Source organism: Papio anubis, chromosome 9, assembly GCF_008728515.1.
Source record: "Papio anubis isolate 15944 chromosome 9, Panubis1.0, whole genome shotgun sequence".
In the NCBI taxonomy this organism is placed as follows: Eukaryota; Metazoa; Chordata; class Mammalia; order Primates; family Cercopithecidae; genus Papio; species Papio anubis.
Window position 1 is genome coordinate 106,836,168 of NC_044984.1, and position 26,298 is coordinate 106,862,465.

At 42.0% G+C, this 26,298-nt stretch overlaps 1 protein-coding gene across 2 annotated transcripts in view; it reads left to right on the forward strand.

The window, feature by feature from the left end:
* Window positions 1-25,369, forward strand: part of PTPN11 (protein tyrosine phosphatase non-receptor type 11) — a 99,408-nt gene extending 74,039 nt beyond the window's left edge. The window contains exons 11-16 of one of the 2 annotated variants that reach the window (XM_017946217.3): window positions 1,131-1,297; window positions 3,081-3,148; window positions 3,658-3,809; window positions 17,638-17,750; window positions 20,169-20,270; window positions 21,303-25,369. In XM_017946217.3, coding sequence (XP_017801706.2) covers window positions 1,131-1,297; window positions 3,081-3,148; window positions 3,658-3,809; window positions 17,638-17,750; window positions 20,169-20,238 — 570 coding nt within the window. In that variant the 3' untranslated portion in view covers window positions 20,239-20,270; window positions 21,303-25,369. The remainder of the gene's footprint in view (window positions 1-1,130; window positions 1,298-3,080; window positions 3,149-3,657; window positions 3,810-17,637; window positions 17,751-20,168; window positions 20,271-21,302) is intronic. The other variant, XM_021922969.2, reaches the window with a different exon arrangement.
* Window positions 25,370-26,298: the final 929 nt, after the last annotated feature.

Genomic DNA, 26,298 nt, shown 5'->3' on the forward strand with positions numbered 1-26,298 from the left:
CACTTATATAGGAAGAAGATGTAGCAAGAAACGTGATACTTTTTGGTCTTCTGTAGCCTTGGTGCCATTGTTGATCTTTATAAATTATCATTATCCTCAAAATAGCCGTAATGTGCTGAGTCTCTTCCTATTTGCTGGGCAGAGACTGAGTGTTTCAGCGAGCTTGTCGAGTCCTTACAATTGCATTATGAGAGAGAGAGATTATTATTCCCACTTTGCAAATGAAGAAATTGAGGTTTAGAGATATCCAAGGGCCACGTGAGTGAGTGCCTGGAATTGGAGCCTAAATCTAGTTATCTGATAGCAAAGCCTGTGTTCTTATCTGCTTTGCATTAAATACAAGTTTAAAATAGAAAAATACTGACCAGGCTGGGTGGCTCACGCCTGTACCAGGCAGATCACCTGAGGTCAGGAGTTTGAAACCAGCCTGGCCAACATGGCAAAACCCCATCTCTACTAAAAATACAAAAATTAGCTGGGCATGGTGGTGCATGCCTGTAATCCCAGCTACTTGGGAGGCTGAGTCAGGAGAATCGCTTGAACCTGGGAGGCAGAGGTTGCAGTGAGCCAAGATCACGCCTCTGCACTCCAGCCTGGGTGACAGAGTAAGACTCTGTCTTGGGGGGGGAAAAAAAAGAACAATACTACAATAGAAGTCTGTGTTTATATACTACAATAGAAGTCTGTGTGGGGAAGGTTGGGTATCAAAAAAACAAAGAGGAATGAATGTCTTAAGTGAATGCCTGTTTCCTCATCTGCTTCCTCTTCTGCTGGGAGGAGAGACCTGGGTCCCTTGAGGTCTCAGTTCCCTCCAGAGCTGAGTGCCACAGGGATGCAGAGGAACGGGGATGTTACCTGTTGCTGGTAATTCAGAGAGATGATTCAGGGTGTAGTTACCTGAAAGAACAAATTGCCATACCAGACCTCTTGGTTCATATGACAGAGGCAAAGAGTTGCCTGCAGGATTGCCGAAAAGGAGACTAGTTCTGGGAACCTCATGAAGAGGACCTCTCAGTGGAACCTGGGGAGATTCTTTTCTTCTCCATTGGCTCACATTGGATTTAGGAAAGCTCGGAACTGGGTGATTCCTCAACCTCTTGATTTATTTAATTCTTTTCTGGTTTTTCTTGGCTCTACTCCAGGGGAATACGGAGAGAACGGTCTGGCAATACCACTTTCGGACCTGGCCGGACCACGGAGTGCCCAGCGACCCTGGGGGCGTGCTGGACTTCCTGGAGGAGGTGCACCATAAGCAGGAGAGCATCATGGATGCAGGGCCGGTCGTGGTGCACTGCAGGTGACAGCTCCTGCTGCCCTTCTAGGCCACAGCCTGTCCCTGTCTCTTAGTGCCCAAGGCTTGCTTTTACCTATCTACCCCTAGCTTTTTAACTGTAGAAAGAATTTAATATCTGTTTGAGGCATAGAGCAACTGCATTAGGGGACATTTTGATCCCAAGGCATATTTCTCCTAGACCCTACAGCACTGCCATTGGCCATGGCCATTGTAACATGCTCAGTTAAAACAGCAAAGACTAAGTCAGCATGCTCTCTGAGTCCACTAGAAGTTGTGCATTAAACAACTTCATCCTCGCTCTGCAGTTTCTCCTTATTCTTTGTGATGTTTGCTTTGTAGCTGTTGACTGCTTTGTAGGTATTGAGGTGATGGGGATGTAGTGGAAATAGACCTGATTCTTGAGGATCCCTTAAGTCATTTTTGCTTGGTTCCCTTTTGTCTTCTTTTCTTCTATGATTCACCTCCTTGTGGTTCTGTCCTCTCTCTCTCTTTTTTTTTTCGTTTTTGAGATGGAGTCTTGCTCTATTGCCCAGGCTGGAGTGCAGTGGCACCATCTTCGCTCACTGCAACTTCCGCCTCCTGGGTTCAGGCCATTCTTCTGCCTCAGTCTCCCAAGTAGCTGAGATTACAGGTGTCTGACACCATGCCCGGCTAATTTTTGTATTTTGATAGAGACAAAGTTTTGTCATGTTGGCCAGACTGGTCTCGAATGCTTGACCTCAAGTGACCCACCTGCCTTGTCCTCCCAAAGTGCTGGGATTGTAAGTGTGAGCCACCACACCTGGCCCATTCTGTTCTCTTCTACCATAAATATATTTCTTCCCCAACACTATATTTGTTTGCCTCACAAGCTTCCAGCTGCTTTCTACCAAGGCCTTTGAAGGAAGCTGTGCTGTGACCTTTGTAATGAGTTTGTGGGCTGCTGATTCTCCAGTTTGGGCTTCATGATTATGCTGGGGAACACTGGGTCTCCTAAATCTCATTCATTTCTTGGGCAGGTAGATATATGTGAAACTTTTTTATTTGTCCAGTTGTTAAAGAAGCTACCATTTATTGAGCCAGCCTCTGAGCACAATGTTTTTTGTTTTTAATTTTTAAAAGTATTTATTTCTTCTATTTCAGTAACTTTATTATTATTATTTTTTGAGACAGAGTCTCACTCTGTCACCCAGGCTGGAGTGCAGTGGTGCGATCTCAGCTCACTGCAACCTCTGCTTTCTAGGTTCAAGCAATTCTCATGTCTCAGCCTCCTGAGTAGCTGGGATTACAGGTGCATGACAACATGCCTGGCTAATTTTTCTGTTTTTAGTAGAGACGAGGTATTGCTATGTTGACCAGGCTGGTCTGGAACTCCTGGTCTTAAGTGATCCTCTTGCTTCGGCCTCCCAAAGTGCTGGGATTATAGGCGAGAACCACTGTGCCTGGCCCTCTTTCAGTAATTTTGATGTATTTTTTTGTATACGATTCCTGTTTCATTCTGTCCAACCAGCACTCTGTATGGTATGTGCTGTTGTCCCCATTTCACAGATGCGGAAACTGAGGGTCAGAGAGGTTAAGGGACTTAACTCAGGCACGTTGTACTGGAGAAGCTGAACTCCAAGAGCAGGTTTGGGCTGACTCCAAAGCCCTGTGCTTTTTGCCAACATATTTTCAAACATAAAGAGACAATTTTATAAATAGCTCCCAAGAGTAGACATTGTTTCTGTTAATACTAATGGCTTGGTTTTGAGTCTGAAACCCCCATGAATGATTCTGTTGTCCCTGCTTTTTGTCCTTCTGCCTGCAGTGCTGGAATTGGCCGGACAGGGACATTCATCGTGATTGATATTCTTATTGACATCATCAGAGAGAAAGGTGGGTCATCTGGCGGGCAAGAAGTGACAGTTTCTGTTTTTAGTTTATGGAAGGAAAGTGCTCGTGAAAACAGCCTAGGGAAGAGAGGTTGAATGGGAAAAATTTTTCACAAAAATCTGGGCTGATTCACTGTGTCTGCTTGAGAACAGAAGTGACACTATTTGAGCTTTTGGCATAAAATGAAGTCTAGGAGCTGCTGAACCCACTGCCATGGCCTTTTGTTGCATACACAGTGGTGGTCTCTATCCAGCCACCTGAACCTTGTTTACAGTATGGGGTGATTTGTTGGAAAGTGAGGGAATCCTGACCTCTGCCACTTTATTATTTATGTAGTCTTCTGGGATCTTTGGTATTGGTCAGAAGTTCAACACTGTAGCCATTGCAACATGCTCAATTAAAACAACAAAGACTAAATCAGCATTGTCTGTGAGTCCACTAAAAGTTGTGTGTAAACAACTTCATCCTGGTTCTGCAGTTTCTCTTTATTCTTCTTGATGTTTCCTTCGTAGGTGTTGACTGCGACATTGACGTTCCCAAAACCATCCAGATGGTGCGGTCTCAGAGGTCAGGGATGGTCCAGACAGAAGCACAGTACCGATTTATCTATATGGCGGTCCAGCATTATATTGAAACACTACAGCGCAGGATTGAAGAAGAGCAGGTACCAGCCTGAGGGCTGGCATGCAGATTCGCATTCTCTTTCTAGGCCTCTTGGATACGCTCTCCTTTTGAGCAGGAGGAGAGGCTCTGATAGACAACTGTTTGATTTGGGAATGGGAAACAAACTCCCAACTAAAAGGGCTTCTGGAAACTGTTAATTATTCTCTACTTCTCAGCTCTGATTTTTCACCGCAGAGGAGCTTAGGGAAGGGCACCATCCTATCAGCCTGGCCTGCCAGATTGAAGAACTGCCATGCAGAAAGGTTCTGATGTTCCCAGGCTCACGTGGCAAGCGTAAAACTCAAAGCCTTGAAGTTTCTAGCCTGTTCCAGCCTTGATCCAGGCCATGTTTATCCTGATTCCATCCTTTAAAACGAATGCCTCACTCTTAATAGCGCACGGCAGTTTGAACCACTAATTTGGTCGAGTTGGAAACAGTGAAATTTCAATTTTAATAAGCTGTGCATAATGAAGAGGAATGTGGAATTGGAGCCTTTCCATCTGAAGCTATTCATAACAGGCACAAAGCTGAGTTAATTAGGAATATGCTGAGATGAAGGAAATGAGGAGAACTGCTCTTTTGGGGGCTGTGCTTCTCTCCCCCACCCCTCAACCCCATTGCCATGCTGCAGATGGGGTAGTGTCTAAACATCAGTGATGATTGCCTGCATTACTCTGCTCATTGCCTTCCAGAGAACTCAGCTTCTCCAAATGCTGAGCTCTTTTCAGAATGGGACCTGCCACCAATATTTGAAAGATTTCTAGACTAGCAGAATAGCAGCCACGTTATCAAAGTTTGGTGGGCCAAAGTAAGGTAACTGCTAATTAGTTTAGTAGGTTTTCAGTCCACACAGACATACGGAATTGTTTTATTATACATAGACATCTTCAGAAACTGTATGTATAGAAATGTAAGGTCAAAATTTGAACTTCAGTGCTTTATTTTTTTTAATTTTTTATTTATTATTGTTATTTTTTGAGACGGAGTCTTGCTCTGTTGCCCAGGCTGGAGTGCAGTGGCACGATCTCGGCTCACTGCAAACTCCGCCTCCCAGGTTCACACCATTCTCCTGCCTCAGCCTCCCGAGTAGCTGGGACTACAGGCACCCACCACCGCACCCGGCTAATTTTTTGTATTTATAGTAGAGATGGGGTTTTACTGTATTAGCCAGGATGGTCTTGATCTCCTGACCTCGTGATCCACCCACCTCGGCCTCCCAAAGTGCTGGGATTACAGGCGTGAGCTACTGCACCTGGCCAACTTCAGTGCTTTAAATCTGAATTTGTATTAAGTGATATGAAATATTTAGATGGTTACTATAAGTTATTTTATATATGTCTTCCATTATACTTAATTTGGCCCAAGAATAGTTAGGCAAAAAGTTGCCCAAAGAGAAGGATTTCCTAGTAAATACAAAGAGAATGTAGCATAGTTACTACAATTTGGAGCATGTTCAGGAATGTCTTTTTTTTTTTTTTTAATGAGAGAGGTCTCTCTCTGTTGACCAGGCTGGAGTGCAGTGGTGCAATCATGGCTCACTGCAGCCTCAGTCTCCCAGGGTTAAGCGATCCTCCCACCTCAGCCTCCCAAGTAGCTGGTACTACAGGCATGTGCCACCACACCCAGCTAATTTTTGCATTTTTTGTAGTGTCACAGTTTCGCCATGTTGCCCAGGCTGGTCTTGAACTCCTAGGCTCAACCAGTGCTCCTGCCTTAGCCTCTCTGAGTAGTTAGGACTACAAGTTTGTGGCACCATGCCCGGCTAATTTTTTTATCTTTATTTTGTAGAGACAAGGTCTTACTGCGTTGCCCAGGCTAGTCTTGAATTCCTGGGCTCAAACAACCCTCCCACTTTGGGTTTCCAAAGTGTTGGGATTACAAGTGTGAGCCACTGAGCTAGTGACCTCTGGGTTTTAAAAATGTGTAGGCTTCGATTATTTATTTTTAAAAATGAAATCCTGCAATGTATAGTTTTCTGCATTGTGTGGTTTGAATTTATCTGGGAACTGGCTGCCTGGCTGATTGTGGTAAAGTAAGAAGTACTTAATTTAGTAGAAAGTTTAAATGACAGACACAACATTAAACCCAACTGATTTATAAATGAAGCAAAAGAACAAAAACTCATTCAGGATAATTGGTTATTCTAAAATACAGTCACTTCTAAAATTATGAAGTGTTCATGACCTTTGGGAGTGAAAGAATTTGCTAAAAAAGGATCAGTGAAAAAAAGTAATGATGGGTAAAGAACTGTGGGGAAGGAAGAGAAGAAACAGCACAAGGAAGGAAGAATTACAGTCACTTCTCAAGTAATTATGAAGTGTTCATGACGCTTTGGGAGTTCGAAAGACATTTGCTAACTTCCAATTACAGTAGTGGGAAAAAAAAACCCCTCAAATTTGCACAAGTAGTCTGTGGAATTTTCTTTACCTAACTTTCCTGACTTAACTTTTTAGCATACTTAACTTTATCATTCATTTATTCTCTCTGTTTAAAATTAAAAGTGTGAATTGTAAAAGGTAAAATGTTTGTTGCTTACAAACGTTTATACCGCTTTGTCTCTAAATATCATTTCATTTTAAAAAATAAATAATCTAAGCCTACACATTCTAAAATGTGTATATTTTCTAAAAATAAGGCCTTTCTCTTACATAACCAATGTCACAATTATTTGATACAGTGATCAAAATCAGAAAACAAACACTGATATAATACTATCATCTAACCTACAGACCATCCTCAAATTTTGCCAGTTTGTCCTGCTAGTATCTTTTATGAGTTCAGGGTCACACAGTGCATTTGGTTATAATGTATCTTTTTTCTCTTTTTTGAGACAGGATCTCACTTTGTTGCCCAGGTTGGAGTGCAGTGTTGAGACTATGGCTCACGGCAGCCTTGACCTCCTTGGGCTCAGGGGATCCTCCCACCTCAGCCTCTTGAGTAGCTGGCACCACAGGCATGCACCACCATGCCTGGCTAAGTTTTGTATTTTTTGTAGAGATGGAGCTTCACCGTGTTGCCATGGTTGACCTTGAACTCCTGGGCTCAAGTGACCCTCCTGCCTTGGCCTCCCAAAGGGGGATTACAGGTGTGAGCCACCACACCTGGCCAGTTTAGTCTCTTTAATCTGGAACAGTTTCTCAGTCATTCTTATTTTTCATGACCTGGATGTTTTTGAAGAGTTTAGGCCAGCTATTTAGTAGAATGCCTCTCGATTTGGTTTTGTCCAGTGTTTTCTCTTGACTATATTCTAGTCATGCATTTTTGGCAGGACTGTCACAGAAATGTTATTGTAGTCTTCTTGGTACATCACATCAGGTACACACTGTTGATCTGATTCATTACTAGTGGTGTTAACTTTGATCACTTGAATAAGGTGGTGTCTGTCAAATTTGTCCACCATAAAGTTACTTGAGCAAAATGTAGCTGGGACTACAGGCATAGCAAAAAATGTAGCAAAAAGTAGTATTTTTGCTACATTTTTTTAAGCAAAAAAAAGTATTTTTCCCTTTTAAGTTAATCTCTTGACCATAAAGTTATTATTTTTCCCTTTTAAGTTAATATCTTGTTGGTAGATACTAGAGACTGTGTAAATTACCTATTTCTCATAATACTTTTTGCCTACTAATTTTATATTCATTGATTAAACTCTTGCCTAAAAAATTATTACCGTGGTATTTGCCAAGTAGCAATTTTCTGTTTCCACTATTGCCTTTCCCCCAGCTTTTAAAAGTATAAGTGGCAAAGAAAAATTGTATATAAAGTATATACCATGATATTTTGATATATGTATACTTTGTGAAGTGATTTTCAAAATTGAGTTAAATAATGCAGCCAACATCTCAGTGACTTTTTTTTTTTTTGAGATGAGTCTTTCTGTCACCCAGTCTACCAGATTGCAGGCCTGCAATCTGGCTCATTACAACCTCCCTCCCAGGGATCAAGCGATTCTCACCATCAGCCTCCCCAGTAGCTGGGATTACAGAGCATCGCCATCACACCCGGCTAATTTTGTATTTTTTAGTAGAAGATGGGGTTTCACCCGTTGTAGGCTGTTGATTTCGAACTCCTGACCTCAAATGATCTGCCTTAGCTCAAAGTGCTGGGATTACAGGTGTGAGCCATAGCCCAGCCACTCTTAGTAAATTTTTTTTTTTTTTTTGGGGGCAGGAGTCTTGTCACTGTCACCAGGCTGGCGTGCTGTGGCAGGATCTCAGCTCACTGCAAGCTCACTCCTGGGTTCCATGTTCTCCTGCCTCAGCCTCCGGAGTAGCTGGGGCCCCACAAGGCATCCCGCCACCTGCATCCAGCTAGTTTTTGTATTTTTTTTTTAGTAGAGGCGGGGTTTCACCGTGTTAAGCCAGGATGGTTTCGATCTCCTGACCTGCGTGTCGTCCGCCCGTCCACGGCCTCCCAAAGTGCTGGGATTACAGGCTTGAGCCACCGCGCCCGGCCTCACTCTTAGTAAATTTTAAATGTACATTTTTTTTTTTTTGAGATGGAGTCTCCCTTTGTCACCCCGGCTGGAGTGCAGTGGCATGATCTTGGCACACTAGAACCTTTGCCTCCTGGGTTCAGGTGCTTCTCCCACCTAAGCCTCCCAAGTAGCTGGGACTGCAGGCACGTGCCACCATGCCTGGCTGATTATTGTATTTTTAGTAGAGACGGGGTTTCACCATGCTAGCCAGGCTGGTCTCGAACTCCTGATCTCAGGTGATCCACCGACCTCGGCTTCCCAAAGTGCTGAGATTACAGGCATGAGCCACCATGCCCAGCGACATTACATTATTATTAACTATAATCACCATGCTGTACATTAGGTCTCCAAAATGTATTCATCTTATGTAACTTCAAGTTTGTACCCTTTGACCAAAGTCTCCTTGTTTTCCCCACCCCAACCCCTAGTAATCACTGCTTTAATCTCAGTTTTTATGAGTTTGACTGGTTTAGATTCCACATACAAATGAGATCAGGAAGTGATGGTTTATTTCACTTAGCGTAATGTCATCCATGTTCTTGCAAATGACAGGATTTTCTTCTTTTTAAAAATAATATTCCTGCTGGACGTGGTGGCTCGCGCCCATAATCCCAGCACTTTGGGAGGCGGAGGAGGGTGAATCACTTGAGGTCAGGAGTTCGAGACCAGCCTGGCCAACATGGTGAAACCCCATCTCTACCAAAAGCCTAAAAAATTAGCTGGGTGTGGTGGCACACGCCTGTGATCCCAGCTACTTGGGAGGCTGAGGCAGGAGGATCTCTTGAACCCGGGAGGCGGAGGTTGCAGTGAGCGAAGATGGTGCCACTGCACTTTAACTTGGATGTTGATGTTGTTCCACTTGTTTATTTTTACTTTTGTTCCCTGTGCTTTTGGTATCAAATCCTAAAAACCATTGCCATGACCACTGTCATGGTGCTTTCCCAATATGCTTTCTTCTAGAACTTTTTAGGTTCATCATTCCCTTTTCTGTTTTTAGTTGCAAGCTTACCATAAGGAAGGGCTTTTCTTTCTCCCTTATTTATTTATTCATGTCTATCAGAATGGGCACCTTACTACTATTTTTGTTGTTATTGCTTGAATTGACTTGAATTTGGCTAGTGGGAACCTTTTCAGATTGGGTACTCTGTCCTTTTGATCCGTTTCCATTTTCAAGCACTTCTTTAGACTTTAGAAGATGGTCTAGGCTCATCTTCTCCTTTCCCAGCCGTTTTTCAAAGGAACCTGATTCCTTTTAGTGAAGAGTAGTAGTTTGAAACCAAGATCTGGGCACTGGGTCTACTTGTTTGTACTGCTGCAACGTTCTTTGAATTGCCAATTAGCTGATCAATTACTGCTCTGTTTGAGTTCCCTCTCTGTAAAACCTCACACATGTGTACAGACAGTCCCTGACTTAAGATGGTTCGACTTATGATTTTTGATTTTATGATGGTTTGAGAGCAATACAACCATTCTGTTTTTCACTTTTCATTCAACACTTTATTTTAAAAAAGGTATTGTGAGATGATATTGCCAACCTATGGGCTAATGTAAGTGTTCTGAGCACGTTTAAAGTAGGCTAGGCTAACCTGTGGTGTTTGGTAGGTTAGATACCTTAAATGCATTTTTGACTAGTGATATTTTCAACTTACGATGAGTTTATTGGGATGTATCCCCATAAAGTCGAGGAGCGTTATACATATCTCTGTATAGTAGAGTGAGTTCCTTATACATTTCATCCAGTTTCCCCTGAAGTTAACATTTTACCTAATCATGATACATTTATCAAAACTAAAGCATTAACATCAATACATTGCTATTAACTAAACTCTAGAGTTTAATTGGATTTTGCCAGTTTTCCAGTGAATATCCTTTTTCCATTCCAGGATCCAATTCACGATCACACATTGAGTTTGGTCACACTTGTCTCTGTAGTCTTCTCCAATCTGTGACAGCTTCTTAGGCTTTCCTTGTTTTTCATGACCTTGATGATTTCTTTTTTTTTTTTTTTTGAGATGGAGTCTCATTCTGTTGCCCAGGCTGGAGTGCAGTGACATGATCTCAGCTCACTACAAGCCCTGCCTCCTGGGTTCACGCCGTTCTCCTGCCTCAGCCTCCCGAGTAGCTGGGACTACAGGCACCCGCCACCACGTCTGGCTAATTTTTTGTATTTTTAGTAGAGGCGGGGGTCTCACCATGTTAGTCAGGATGGTCTTGATCTCCTGACCTTGTGATCTGCCCGCCTTGGCTTCCCAAAGTGCTGGGATTACAGGTGTGAGCCACCATGCCCGGCGACCTTGACAATTTTTAAGAGTACTGGTCACATATCTTGTAGGATATCCCTCAACTTGTGTTAATCTTATGTTTTCTCATGATTAGACTTGAGTAATGGAGTTTTGGGAAGAATACCACAGAGGTATATTGTTAAGTGTTCTCATCACTTGGAGGTAAATGTTATCAACATGGCCTGGTGATGTTGAACTTGTCTGTTGGTTTAGTTAGTATCTGCCAGATTTTTCTCACTGTATAATTACAAATCCTCCTTAACTTATGATGGGATTACAGCCTGATAAGCGCATCATAAATTGAAAATATCATAAGTCAAAAATACATTTAATGCACCTAACCTACTAAACATCACAGCTTAGCCTAGCCTGCCTTAAATGTACTCAGGACACATTAGCCTACATGTAAAGCCTATTTTATAATAAAGTGTTGTGTATCTCATGTAATATGTTGAGTACTGTACTCAGAATGAAAAACAGAAGGGTTGTATTGCTTTTGCACCATCATAAAGTAAAAAAAAAAACCGTAAGGCAAACCATCATGAAGTTGGGGACTGCCTATACTCTTTTCCCCTTTCCCTGTTCAATTCTTTGGAAGAAAGTTGTTTAGTTCAGACCATACTCAAGAGGAAGGAAATAAAGCTCCATCTCTTGGAGCTTAATTGAAACTGGAATGACTGGTTTCTACATAACTTATTTAGAGTCCCTTTGTAAGAAAGATTTGTTCCTTCTCTCCATTTGTTTTTTTCCATTATTTATATTGATAGAGACGCATGTATATTTATTTTATACCTTGGGTTATAATCTATTTTTCTTGCTCAAATTGTTACAGCTTTGGTCACTGGGAGGTTCTTCAGATTGGCTCCTGTGTCTTTTGACATGTCCCCACCCTCTTGTTTCTGAGTGCTTCTCTACTTTGGCATTACAAAAGATGTTCCAGGCTCCTCTTCTGTTGTTCCCTGCCACAGCTCTAGAATCATCCATTTCTCTGGAGCCCTGGTTCCTTTTACTTTAGACTCTGGGGTTTAGAAACTAGTCTGGGTGTTGGGTATGCTCATTGCTGCTTCTAGGCCCTCTCAGCAGATAGAGCTAGAAAACATATGGCTGTATATGAATCCATGGATTCACATCTATCTATCATTGTTTTCTGTATCTGGCCATCTGTATATATATTAAGCTAAACATGAGTTCATACTGATGTCTCAGACTCTAATCCATTGCTGCAGGGCTCATTCTTGCCTTCCTTTTGCTTATTTGTGACTTCTTTCTCTAACAGGGAAAAACCCCAGTCTCATTATCACCAACCTATCTACTCATTTGTTCAACCCTGGTATAGGTGTAAAGTAGTTTCAGAATTACTAACCTATACCCCTGTGAGAATTGTATTTGCCAACTAGGCACTTCTTCTTTGAATGAAATACACACCACACAGGGAGCATCTCTACACTTTAGCATGCAGAGATCGGAACAGTGTTCTCTCTGAGTGAATCATACTGAAGGACAGAAATTACTTTTAAAAATTCTGTAATGGGTCAGGCCTATAATCCTGGCATTTTGGGAGGCTGAGGCGGGCAGATCACCTGAGGTCAGGAGTTTGAGACCAGCCTGGCCAACATGGTAAAAACCCGTCTCTACAAAATTACAAAAATTCGCCAGGCGTGGTGGCATATGCCTGTAATCCCAGATACTGTGGAGGCTGAGGCATGAGAATCACTTGAACCTGGGAGGCAGAGGTTGCAGTGAGCTGAGATTGTGCCACTGCACTCCAGCCTGGGCGACAGAGCGAGACTCTCTCTCAAAAAAAAAAAAAAAAAAAAAATTCCATGATAGCAGAGCTGGAATAGAAATGGGGTTGCACAGGCTGAATTTCAGTTGTTGCAACATTAAATGAGCAAGATTTAAACTGGCCTTGTGTGGCACTTGATATTCAGCTGCTCGTATTTTATTAAACACTTTCTTTTTGTTTGGTGTCTGTCATTCCTTTGAGAAATATTTGAGTGCCTTTTCTGTTGCAGACATTGATTAGATGCTGAGGTTGTAACAGTGAAGAAGATAGCCATGGTTGTTGCCTCATGGAACTGAAGTTTTACCAGATGTAAAATTTGAATTAACATGAGACTGTGCCCCCATGTGCCCTATTGTTTCTTCACACAGCTCCCTTCATTTCCTTGTTTTTTTCATACTTGTTCATTCATTCCTGCATTAATTAAAGTAGGTTGTACTGTGCCAGGCACTGGCAATATTTAAGTAGTCGTGTTCCTGAAATGGAAATAAATCCAGCATGTTTGGAGTAGAAGGAGTTGGGGTACAATGTGGAGTGTGATGGGGGGATTAGAAAAGTAAGCTGAGACCAGATTTTTTGTTTGGAGGGAGAGGTGGGGCTTATAGGCATATTACAGATTTTAGACTTTATTTGGAAGGAAATGGAAGTCATTGAGGAGTCTGAAGCAAGAGAATGGCATAAAAAGATCCTCATTTTAGGCCAGGTGTGGTGACTCACACCTGTAATCCCAGCATTTTGGGAGGCTGAAGTGGGTGGATCGCTTGAGACCAAGAGTTTGAGACTAGCCTGGGCAACATGGTGAAACCCTGTCTCTACCAAAATTACAAAAATTAGCTGGGCATGGTGGCTCATGCCTGTGGTCTCAGCTACTTGGGAGGCTGAGGCATGAGAATCACTTGAACCCAGGAGGCAGAGACTGCGGTGAGCCGAGATTGTGCCAATGCATTCCAGCCTGGGTGACAGAGTGAGACTTCGTCTCAAAAAAAAAAAAAAAAAAAAGAAGAGACCCTCATTTTGAAAGAGGACTCTGGCTTGAGGGTGAAGAATGGGTGGGCTCCAGGCTTGAGCAGCTGCAGGGGCCAGGGAGGAGCTGCTGCAGCGCTGCACGTGAGAATCCGTCATGGTTTGGTCAGAGTGGGTGGGACTGACAGTGAGCACAGAGCGAAGTAAAACCAGCAAGATTTCATGATTGGATAGTGGAAGGAATCGTGGTGTTTGTAGTCTTCAAATGTGAACCCAGAGTGCACTGGACAAGTAGTCTAGGCTGCTCTGTAACCAAGGCAAGTGTTTTCATTTTACCCTCTCTTCCTGCTCTTGGCCTTTGATTTTTTGTAATTTAAGGTTTATGAGTGTAATCAGTTACTTCACATGGAAAGATACTTAATACCAGATGATTTTGGAGTCTTGTGATCGATCCCTTCTCTCAATCTTGGTTGTGTGTCAGTTGGCAAGGCCATAGGATTTATTATGAACATTGCAGAAGGCTTGGTTACTGTGCTGTGACATTGAATTTGGGTGGAGATAGATCAATTTCAGATGATTTTCTAGGCCTCAGAAACACATTACCCTCTACTCCACAAACACAAATCAAAACAAAACAATCCCTATTCCCTGAGAATTTCTCTTGATCTATCACACAGCCTGTGCTGTCACAGTACTGAGACGAGCCCATCTGATTTGTGAGTCAGTTTTATTTCTTGGTCTTCTACAGAAGCTAAAAAGTTCCAACATTTTTTTTTTTCTTGTTTTTTTTTTGAGACAGAGTCTTGCTCTGTTGCACAGGCTGGAGTGCAGTGGCGTAATCTCAGCTCACTGCAAGCTCTGTCTTCCAGGTTCAAGGGATTCTTCTGCCTCAGCCTCCGAGTAGCTGGGACTACAGGCGCGTGCCACCATGCGCCCGGCTAATTTTGTGTATTTTCAGTACAGATGGGGTTTCACCGTATTAGCCCAGATGGTCTCGATCTCCTGACCTCATGATCCGCCCACTTCGGCTTCCCAAAGTGCTAGGATTACAGGCATGAGCCACCATGCCTGGCCCAAGTTCCAACATTTTAATGCTTTTCCTTGGATTCCTTTGAGTCATTGAAGCAATTCCTGTTTCATTTATACGAATTATTCCACACTAGAAAATTCTGTTGTAATCACTTTATGTATTAATAGAAATACTGATTTTTATTTTCAAGGAAGTATTGAGTAGGGGGGGGAAATAGGGATTAACTGTTAAATGGGTATAGAGTTTCAGTAATATAAGACAAAAAACTTCAGGGATCTTCTATACAGCAGTGGATATATAGTTAATAATACTGCACATCTAACAGTTTCTTAAGAGGGTAGATCTCATGTCATGTGTTTTTAAAAGTTACTTTTTAAAAAAATTGAGTAAAAAAGCAGTTTTACTCTTCAGTTCCTATTTATTATAGATTTAAAATTTTTATTTTAAAAAGTGAGTTGAGATTTTTAAACCTCAGGATAAGTTTTATTTATTTTTTAAAAAATATTTTATTATTATTTTTTGAGAGGGAGTCTCACTCTGTCACCCAGGCTGGAGTGCAGTGGTATCTTGGCTCACTGCAATCTCCATCTCCCAGGTTCAAGTGATTCCGGTGCTTCAGCCCCTACAGGTGTGCGCCACCACACCCGGCTAAGTTTTGTATTTTTAGTAGAGATGGAGTGTCACCATGTTGGCCAGGCTTGTCTTGAACTCCTGACCTCAAGTGATCACCTGCCTTGGCCTCTCAAAGTGCTGAGATTACACGTACGAGTCACAGTGCCTGGCAGGTAAGTTTTAAAATAATGATCTCTGCTAGCAGGGCATGGTGGCTCATGCCTGTAAACCCAGCACTTTGGGAGGCTGAGGCAGAAATATCACTTGAGGCCAAGAGTTCGAGACCAGTCTGGGCAACATAATGAGACCCCCTCTCCACAAAAAGTAAAAAAGAGATTTGGCTGAATGTGGCATGTGCCTGTAGTACCAGCTATTGGGAGGCTGAGGTGGGAGGATTGCTTGAGCCCAGGAGTTTGAGGCTGCAGTGAGCTATGATTAGACCACTGTGCTCTAGCCTGGGTGACAGAGTGAGACCCTGTCTCTTAAAAAAAAAAAAAAAAAAAAAAAAAAAGGGGGCCATGTGTGGTGGCTCACACCTGTAACCCCAACACTTTGGGAGGCCGAGGCGGGCAGATCACTTGACGCCAGGAATTTGAGACCAGCCTGGCCAACATGATGAAACCCTATCTCTACTGAAAATACAAAAATAAGCCAGGTGTTGTGGTGCACACCTGTAATGCCAGCTACTTGGGAGGCTGAGGCAAAGAATTGCTTGAACCTGAGAGGCAGAGGCTACAGTGAGCCCAGATCACACCACTGCACTCCAGCCTGGGTGACAGAGCGAGACCATCTCAAAAACAACAACAACAAAAAAAACAAACAAAAGTTCTTGCCAATTCTTCCATTTAATATTTAATTTTGAATTATATTTTATCTTTCTAAGGATTGTTTCTTATATAAGCAAAGATTTTTCAGTGCTAAACGTTTACGACTGCTATTCAGAAATGGTTATTTGCAAGTCTTTGTTTTAAGAAAATGGCTGTTCAAAAAATCAAAATAGTATATAAACCAAACAAAACATTTTTGCTTTGGATGTCTATTTTGCAACTTCTTCCCTGCACTATAAGTTCTTACTGACTGCTTTATCAGTTAATAAATTGGTTTGGCTACTTTAACAGAGGCAAATAGTATTAGGCAAAAAATTATTTTTTATTTTTATTTTTTGAGACAGTCTCACTCCGTCACCCAGGCTGCAGTGCAGTGGCCTGATCTGGCTCACTGCAACCTCCGCCTCCCAGGTTCAAGTGATTCTCATGCCTCAGCCTCCTGAGTAGCTGGAATTATAGGTGTGTGCCACCACACCCAGCTAATTTTTGTATTTTTAGTAGAGACAGGGTTTTGCCATGTTGACCAGGCTGGTCTCGAACTCTTGACCTCAAGTGATCCTTCTACTTTGGCCTCCCAAAGTGCTGGGATTACAGGCATAAGCCACTGTGCCCAGCCCTATTTTTTATTTTTTAGAGATGGGTCTCGCTCTGTTGCCCAGGCTGGTGTGCAATGGTGCGATCATAGCTTACTGCAGCCTTCAATTCCTAGGCTCAAGCAATGCTCCTGCCTCAGCCTTCTGAGTAGCTGGAACTACAGGCTTGTGCCACCAGGCCTGGCTTATACGCTTGTACATTAGTATTTGATACGGCTACCCTAAGGGCAATCCTATAGTGAAGTCAACATTAGATAATGATGCTCATCTGATGGATTAGATTTCCAGAGTTGGCTGTTTCCAGGTGCCTATAGGAGTAGAAAAGGGTGATAAACCATCTAACTAGATGTCCTACCAAATATAGTTCACTCCACATCTGAGATGAGACTGCATGACTGCCGGTTTTCTTTGCCTTTTTCCTCCCAGGGTATCATCAGAACCAAAAATGAAGTTTTAAAGGTGGGTCGGGTGTGGTGGTTCATGCCTGTAATCCTAGCACTTTGGGAGGCTGAGGCAGGTGGATCATCTGAGCTCAGGAGTTCAAGACCAGCCTGTCTAACATGGTAAAGCCCTATCTCTACTAAAATACAAAAAGTTAGCCGGGCATGGTGGTGGGCATCTGTAATCCCAGCTACTCAGGAAGCTGAGGCATGAAAATCGCTTGAACCCCAGAGGCAGAGGTTGCGGTGAGCCGAGATCATGCCACTGCACTATAGCCTGAACAACAGAGCAAGACTCTGTCTCTAAACAAACAAAAAAGGTGCCAGAGTCTTTTCCAGGGGCGAGGGGAGATACAATGAAGTGTGTTATTGTTTCTGATAAGAGTGCTACCATCTTCCATTCTTGTGTGCCATTTCTAGTTGGGGTGATTTTATTTTTGGAGTTCCTTTCCCAGCTGTTTACCTGAAAAACCATGAAATGTGTTTCACATGAACTATGAAATGATTAGACGCTAATGTGGCAAAGAAAGTGTGAATTCTCTCTTAGAAACAGGGACATTTGGTTCGGTACAGTAAATTGTTAATGAGTGACGCTGTGCTTTCAAAGTCTGTGGTTCAAAAGTACTTTTCACTCCTACTGTATATTTACCTTGAGAAGGTGAATCCCCTAACAGTTTAGTCAATGTATCAGTATTCTCAACCTGTCTATCAATTTTTTTTTCTTTCTCTCTCTTTTTTCTTTTTTTGGGCAAAATACCTTTTTTGCTTTTTTATCCCCTTAAAATATCCATTGTCCCTCACATGTGCACTCTTCTAAATTTCAGAAAAGCAAGAGGAAAGGGCATGAATATACAAATATTAAGTATTCTCTAGCGGACCAGACGAGTGGAGATCAGAGCCCCCTCCCGCCTTGTACTCCAACGCCACCCTGTGCAGAGTAAGTAGTACTGAAGGAAATTCTTTTTACCTGGTCATGGCGGTTTAAAAAGGTTTAAAAAACAAAAACAACAAAAAAACATAAGTTTGTAGCACATGCCTTTCACTGGTGCACGTTCCTGTTGCCTCACTGTTAGTGTGTCTCTGACTGGTGATATCTATGGATTGTGTTAATGCTATCTCAACCATGTTTTAATTTTCCTAAGCTGGCCAGGTACGGTGGCTTACGCCTGTAATCCCAGCGCTTTGGGAGGCCGAGGTGGGTGGATCACTTTGAAGCCAGGAGTTTGAGACCAGCCTGGCCAACATGGTGAAAGTCTGTCTCTACTAAAAATACAAAAATTAGCTGGGCATGGTGGCACATGTCTGTAATCCCAGCTACTCGGGAGACCGACGCAGGAGAATCGCTTGAACCCAGGAACCGGATGTTGCAGTGAGCCGAGATCATGCCACTGCACTCCAGCCTGGGCTATAGAGTGAACCTCTGTCTAAAAAAAAAAAAAGAATTCCTAAACTGAAGGCTGATTGCTATGCTAACTAGGATTCTATGGGATTTTAAGTATATCAAGTGGTGGTTCTCCAAGAAGAATCTACTTTTTCTTTTGATGGGCTGGGGATTGTTACAAAGGAAGGTCGTATGTCTTAACGATGTGTTAAGGCTCTTTGCAAAATAAAAGTAAATAAATTGACCACTAATGTGTCAGCCCAGCCGTGATCCACTCATTTGCCACTAGTCAACAGAAATCTACTTTGGATGTTTAAACCAGGGGTCAGCAAACTATAGCTCGCAAGCCCAGATCTGGGCCATGGCCTGTTACAGTATAGTCTGTGAATGATTTTAAAGGGTTGTAAAATGAAACAACACAAAACAAAGACCCAATAACAAAACAAAGCCCGAAGAATAATATGTGACAGAGACGACGTATGGCACATAGAGCCTAAAATACTGACTCTCAGGTCCTTCGCAGAAAAACCTTCCTGACTCCTTATTTAAAACACAGTAGGAAAGCATTTGTTAAATTGATTATATGAATAGCAATTATAAGTTATTATTTTTCTATATATTCAAAAGTCACTTGTTAGTATAACATATACCTTTTATTTTTCCCTAAGAATCTTCTCTCTGTTTGCTTCTGATGTGGATTTTTAAGCCCCTGCAGATTTTAATATTCTATATAAATGTTTTAGGTGGCATATATGAGGTTTGTGTTAACATTTGCTTTCTATTTAACATTGAAATGAAATTATACAGCAGAGGTATTTTCTCCTTCAAGTTGCCAGTTCTTTCTGCCTTTTTTCTTTTCTTTCCCAGTGGACTGCCTGGGAAAATTGATATTTTAAATTGCTCTCTGCAATAATTTTCAATGGAACTGGATGCCAGGGTTCTGAGTCCTTGCCGGAAAGCTTTTCCCTCCTGTTGGCATGACCGAATCAGCTGTCATGATTCCCTCAGTACCAGTGGCATGCCTGTGACAGCCTGTCTGCCTTTCGTTCCCGTCATCCCCCTTGTAGGGTTCAGATCTGGGATACACTGGCCCCTCTCAGCCTGGCACCCACAGCTGCTGGGTTCCTCACTCTCCTGGACTGCTCTGATGTCACCTCCCTGCTCAGCAGAAAGGAGTCTAGGATCTTGATGCTTTGGTCCTCCGTCCTAGGCCCTAAACCACCCATTGCCCTTCACATAACCTGAGCTGGGGCTAAATAGATCTGTCATCACTGTCTGCCTGCTCCTGTATTTTCCCTTCTTGGATCTTTTGCCTGTTCAGATCCCTCTACTGGAAATTAATAGGATTTGTTCTATGTGTGTGTTTCCAACCATTCTTTACAGTGTGATTCAAATGCCTCATCCTACAGCCCTCCTTAAAACAACCTGCTTTCTGCCAGACACCAGGGAACATCAGGACTCGAGGCGTTTATTATACTTCTGTTGTTTTTTTGAGGTGGACTCTCACTCTGTCGCCCAGGCTGGAGTGCAGTGGCACGATCTTGGCTCACTGCAACCTCCACCTCCCAAGTTCAAGAGATTCTTCTGCCTCAGCCTCCCAGGCAGCTGGGACTACAGGTGTGCACCACAACACCCGGATAATTTTTGTATTTTTAGTAGAGACGGGGTTTCACCATATTGGCCAGGCTGGTTTCGAACTCCTGACCTCTTGATCCACCCGCCTTGGCCTCCCAAAGTTCTGGGATTATAGGCGTGAGCCACCGCACCCCACCTTATTTCACTTCTGCTTCTGTAATTATATTGCTGTATGGCTATGTCTTCTCTCCCTGCGAGTATCAGGTCCTAGGCACAGGAACTGTGTCTGTACCATATCTGGTGCCCAAAGAATGTAGTATGTGTTTTATAAATATCATGTGAGCTTAAACAGCATGGTGTACATTTTTGTAAATGTCTTTCTTTTTCTTTTCTCTCCAGAATGAGAGAAGACAGTGCTAGAGTCTATGAAAACGTGGGCCTGATGCAACAGCAGAAAAGTTTCAGATGAGAAAATCTGCCAAAACTTCAGCACAGAAATAGGTATTTAAATGCAAGCGCTCTATTGGTTAATTGTTTATATAATTGGCAGTATTTTTAAGCAGGCAAGCAATTTGGGAATGTTTTAGCAAAGTGTACCATAATTGAGTTTTACAAACCAGGCTCCTTTTTCCTCTCTCTGTACTTCTTTTTCCAAGATGGTTTTAGTTTAGAGTTCATTAAACATTAAAATCAAATACAGAATTAATTCTGCATGAGGCAAGGCTAGCACTTATTCCAGAGAAATGGCTGATACTGGTGGTAGAGTGCAGGTATCACTGTTCCTGCAATTTTTATTAGAGTTGGTTAACCCAGGCCATGCTGGGGGATGATCTGTAGGGATCTGGGAATCACTGGGACTCAGCACTGGGTGGTTGGAAGTCAGGAAGCCTGAGTGCTCATTTCAGTCAGCTTCTGACCAGCTGTGTGGCATGGGGTGCTAGACCACCTGGCCTCCGACTGGGTCACCTACATCCCTTCCAGCTCTGCTGCTGGAAATTCATCTCTGCCATACGTCGCCTCCCTATCAATTACCTTTTTTAAGTGTGAGCCAAGTATGTGATGCATGTTTTAATGATAAATTAGAAACTTATCTGGGTATGGTGGCTAACGCCTGTAATCCCAGCATTTTGGGAGGCTGAGGTGGGTGGATCACCTGAGGTCGGGAGTTCGAGACCAGCCTGACCAACTAAAATAGTAGAGACAAGCCCGTCTCTACTAAAAATAGAAAATTAGCTGGGCATGGTGGCGCAAGCCTGTAATCCCAGCTACTCGGGAGGCTGAAGCAGGAGAGGCGGAGGTTATAGTGAGCCAAGATCGCGCCATTGCACTCCAACCTGGGCCACAAGAGTGAAACTCCATCTCAAAAAAAAAAAAAAAAAAAAAAGTAGAAACTCAGTGTCAGTATTTCATGTCGAAATTCCACTTCAATGGGTAGTGTAGTTAAAAGCTTTAAGTCTACCTTAAAATCACCTAATGCTTTGTTAAGCTTTTAGATATATGTTCCTTAAAAACTCTAACTTATTTCTTCCCCAGATGTGGACTCTCACCCTCTCCCTAAAAATATCAAGAACAGATGCAAGAAAGTTTATGTGAAGACAGAATTTGGATTTGGAAGGCTTGCATTGTGGTTGACTACCTTTTGATAAGCAAAATTTGAAACCATTTGAAGACCACTGTATTTTAACTCCACAATACCTGCTTCCCAATTACTCATTTCCTCAGATAAGAAGAAATCATCTCTACAGTGTAGACAACATTATATTTTATAGAATTTGTTTTAAATTGAGGAAGCAGTTAAATTGTGTGCTGTATTTTGCAGATTATGGGATTCAAATTCTAGTAATAGGCTTTTTTTTTTCCTTTTTATAACCTTAACCAGTTTAATTTTTATTTTTCCTCATTGCGGGGGATGATAAGAAGAAATGATTTGGGAAAATTAAGTAACAACATCCTAGAAAAGGAGAACAATTGCATTTACCATCATGTATCCAGTTGTGGATAATTCATTTTGATGGCTTCTGTTTTTGGCTAAATGAGAATTAAGCCAGTGCCTGAGACTGTCAGAAGCTGACTGGTCTACCTTTGTATTGGCATTAAAGAGTCACAGAAAAAGAATCATGGATATTTATGAATTAAGATAAGAGGTGTGGCTTTTGTTTTTTTTTTTTTCAGCCATTGACCAATTACAGTTTGGCTGTTGACTGAGAAGATTGTGGTGGGAAAACGTTTGCCGTATTTTCTTTGTATTTGAGTAATTGTCTTGTACTTAGAAAAAAGGCATCTATGAATGACCAGTGTTTTTGGTTGTCAAATGTTGCTGACAAAGTTACCCAAAACTTTAGTGGCTTAAAAAGCCCCACCCCCAACTGTTGTTTAATCTGAGCTGGGCTCAGCTGGGCTGTTCTTCTGCCAGCCTGCAGGTGGCCACTCATGTGGTCAGCAGGTCAGTGGAGAGACTGGGATGGCTGGGCTTCTCTCTCTGCCTGCAGTCCTGAGTCTCTCCTTCTCCGTGTAGTCTCTTTCAGTGGCCTGGCTGGCAGCGTAGCTCGACCTCTCACATGCAGCTCAGAGCTCCCAAGAGCTCAAAAGCAGAAGTGACCAGGCCTTCTGAAGACTTAAGTCCAGAATTGTCGCAGCGTCCCTTCTACTTCGCTCTGTTGATGATGATGATGATGATGATTTTTGCTAATCAGAAGAGAGCTGGGGTATGCCCTCTACTTACTAAACAAGTCACAAGCCCAGCTCAGATTCAAGAAAAGGGTGTGAAGTGGAGGTGCAGTTAATTGGGGGGCCACTAGTCTAATAGAGGGTCACAACCAGTGCCATGGAAAACCAAGGATATTAGCAAAAGTAGAAGTTGCTAGTGACCTTGGAAAGCTGAAGCTGCTTATAGTAACTGGGACAAGCTGAAAGTGAGACTGAGAAATGAAGAGAGGGCCTTCAGGAAGCTTCCTGAATGATTTCTGCCAGCCCTGAACTTATTTTTGGAACCAGCACTTGGGAAAACTGATCTTGTGAGGATGGATGTGTTTAGAGACACAGGGCTTTTGAAAGCAGCACAACCCCACTGGGCATCCCCAGACTTGGGAAATGTGACTCTTTCTTAATGCCACTGTTTTTTAGTCAGGCCACACTAAGAAGGAACAGCCCTAACAGGCCTCCAGCCAGGCTGAACGAGCTCATTTTTGTTTTAGCCAACCAGTAAGATTTGCTAATGTTCTACCTTAAGTGCCTTCTCCAGAGACATCCCTCTTTGCCTCATATGTTGAATCATCATTCAGTGTGGATATTTCAATGAAAATATCATTGGTTGACTTTTGTGACGGTAATAATGCTATGGCATCTTTGCCGTGAAGTTATGGTCTCCTTGGATTCTTCTGACTTTGGCTCCTAAAAGGAAGGCCTAGATCCAGCCCTGGTAGTAGTTCCTTTCTGAGGTCTCTCAGTCCTTTGAGACTCTGAGGTAGTTTGGCTGCCATTCTCACTGACAAAATATATATCAGCCCCCACCCCCGCCCCCCAATATTCATTGAATTTTGAATTGCTTCAGAACACAGGTGTGGCCTGAAGGGATTCCCTTATTAGGGAAAGGTGACTGCTGTTTTCTAGTCAAACTTGTACAGAAAAAGATTCCAGTTCAGTATTTGCAGCAAGACGCTTGAATCCTGTTCTTTTTATTGCATTGTTACATTGACTCATTCTCCATTTTGCTTTGGTTTTGTCTTGACTCGACTTTGGGGGTAAAGTCTTTCACCAGCACACAAGAGTTTGATTGTACCAATGTATCTTCCACATTAACATCTCTGCCTGTTGCTTAAGACCAGTTGCTTTTATACTCAGAATGGAAATACCTGATCTTGGCTAGCTTGCTTTGTTATAAGAGATTGATTTCATTTAGATTTCCCTCCATGAAATCAGCAGACTGTCATGTTCTTATGTGAACTTAGGCCAAGGCCAGAGTGATCATAGTCCCTAGGTTGCTAAGGCTTATGATGTGTTTGGTAAAAGATGATCGCAGGTTCTCAGACGAGTTTACTTTACATGAGATGGAATGAGGCCGAGAGGCTGGGATGATGGAGAAAGCTCAAGGTGCAGGTTTAAAAAAAAGTTGTGGAAATGAAAGTTCCAAAGAGATGGTTTCTGAGGAAGTCAGAGAGCCCAGGGCCAGAGCAGTCAGTAATGGGTGAACGAGGTTATTTGGAAAGTTGGTGTGACAGACACATGGATACCATCTACTTCTAGGTTGCTGGTAGGTATTAAATATGCACAATATTCCATAGCTCACTGAGGATTTTAAAATTATAAGCATAGGATTTTATATTTTGGGGTAAAAGAGTTATCTGGCACATGGTATTGGGGTTTTTAAAAAAAGCTGAATTTCACAGTCTTAATAACTTAAAAAAAAAAAAAAACCTAAAAGGCGCTTCATGTGTAGTGTGTGGCCCTTCTGAAACTTACGGTCATCTCTCCCACTGAAACCAAGGTCTTTTCAAATGTAGCTAAATGGGGAGGAGAAGACGTGGGTAGGACTTTCTTGGTGTGTGTGCATTCTTTAAAGAGCCCAGTTGCTTCGGGGAAACAGCCAGGAAAATGGTCAAGATTATTTTTAGAGGTTATTTTATTGGGGATTTTAAGAACTAATAACATCTTGAGTTATTTTTAATTGAGGGGGCTGTGGAAAGGTTTGCAATTGTGAAGTGTTTTATTGTAGCTTAGTGTCCATAAGGGAAACTTAGACTGTAGACATAACTACAAAGCCAGTGCAGTTTTCGTTCTCTGTATGTTGTTGGGGGAATCAAGTTTTACATATAGCAAGCACATGGCCTCCCTGATGTCAGGATGCCTTTGTTAGGATCTGTATTTGCCCTTAATTTTGTTGAAATCTTTTTTCCTTCTTCCTCTTGAAAAGTTCCAAAATATAGTTTATTGTGTCTTTCATCACTAAAAATTTGTTCCTTTTTCACTATGGGCAGTTCACACAAGGCAAAAACTATTGAACAGTTGGTTTTAGTGTGTTGTATAACTTTGCTGTATATCAAACTAATTTTGACAAGTTTTCATCCTAAGCCTCAAATCATGTAATTAATAATTTGCCTGTTTATTTATGACCTAATTGTGATTCTTTTATTAATAAAAGCTAATGGGAAAAGGATCCCTGATTAAGCTGATGACTAGACCTACAATTAATTTTCCTGCAGTATATGAAGTATTGTACCAGAGTATTAAAAGATATGTAATATTTTATTGATAAATCTATCCTTTAAAAGGAATACGTTTTAGGATGTCATCATTTTGATGTGAATCATGTAAATGTTGATAATATGCTGTTTATTATACATTTAGTGTTTCAAGAGATTCACTTAATTGCCTTTTTGCCCACGTATATTATGTAGTCTATTTGCAACTGTTTTTTAAAGAATGACATTAAAAGAATAGTTTATGTAGAGAAACATTAGTGGATGTTAATTGTCTCCCCACCTATATTTATGGGTGTTAGCGCAACTGCTTTGCTAGTTGCAAAGCTGTATTATCAGAGTAAAAGTGTATTTGTAAACTGTATGGGAACTAAAAATTAGGAATAAAACCATTTTCTTATATGATTGCATTTGTCGTTTGCTTCATCAGAAACGTCCAGGAGAAAAATGGGATTATTGGTCACTCCACCTCTCACACTGGCAAAATACTGACATTTAGCAGCTCTTACCTAGAGTAACCTGGAATACAGAATAAAGGCATGAGTTCCTCAATAATTCATTGAGAGTTTCCTGTAGAAATAGCATTGGGAGATAGGGAGTTCTATTTGGGAGAACTTATGAGTAAATCAAGAGTAAAAAGTGTAGTCTGTGTAAAGTATAGAAGAAATGCTGGGTGTGGTGGTGCCCCTCTGTAATCTCAGCTACTTGGAGGCTGAGATGGGAGGATTCCTTGAACCCAGGAGCCCAGAAGTTTGAGACCAGTCTGGGTAACATAGTGAGACCCTTTCTCACCCATTCTCACTGCATCCCCCCAAAAAATACATATGTGTGCACGCACACACACACACATACACACACACACACACACAGAGGAAATTGTTAGAAAACACACAGAACTGAATGTAAGTAGTATTAGGTGGGGATAAGAAGTAAAGGGATGGTAAGGAGGCTTGGAGGAGGAGTAAATTATCTGCTATGGCACATCAGCTCTTCCTTTAGAGTAGGTTTAGATTACATACCAACAGAGCCACTTTCTTCTGACAACAATGTGCACTGACATGGGCAGAAAGAAACCATTTTATAGGTAGCAAAACAAGTGGTTATTCTTTATTATAAATATAAGGAATGATTTGGATTACTTATTTATACTGTAAAATACTATGACCCCCCTCTCAGTCTCATCTGAATTGTTTAATACATCTAATCAGATCTAGCTGGTTTAGTTTGTTAGTCTTGTCACCTGTCCATTCAGAAATACAGAGCATGGTCCAGGCGCAGTGACTCACACCTGTAATCCTAGCACTTTGGGAAGCCAAGGTGGGCGGATCACTTGA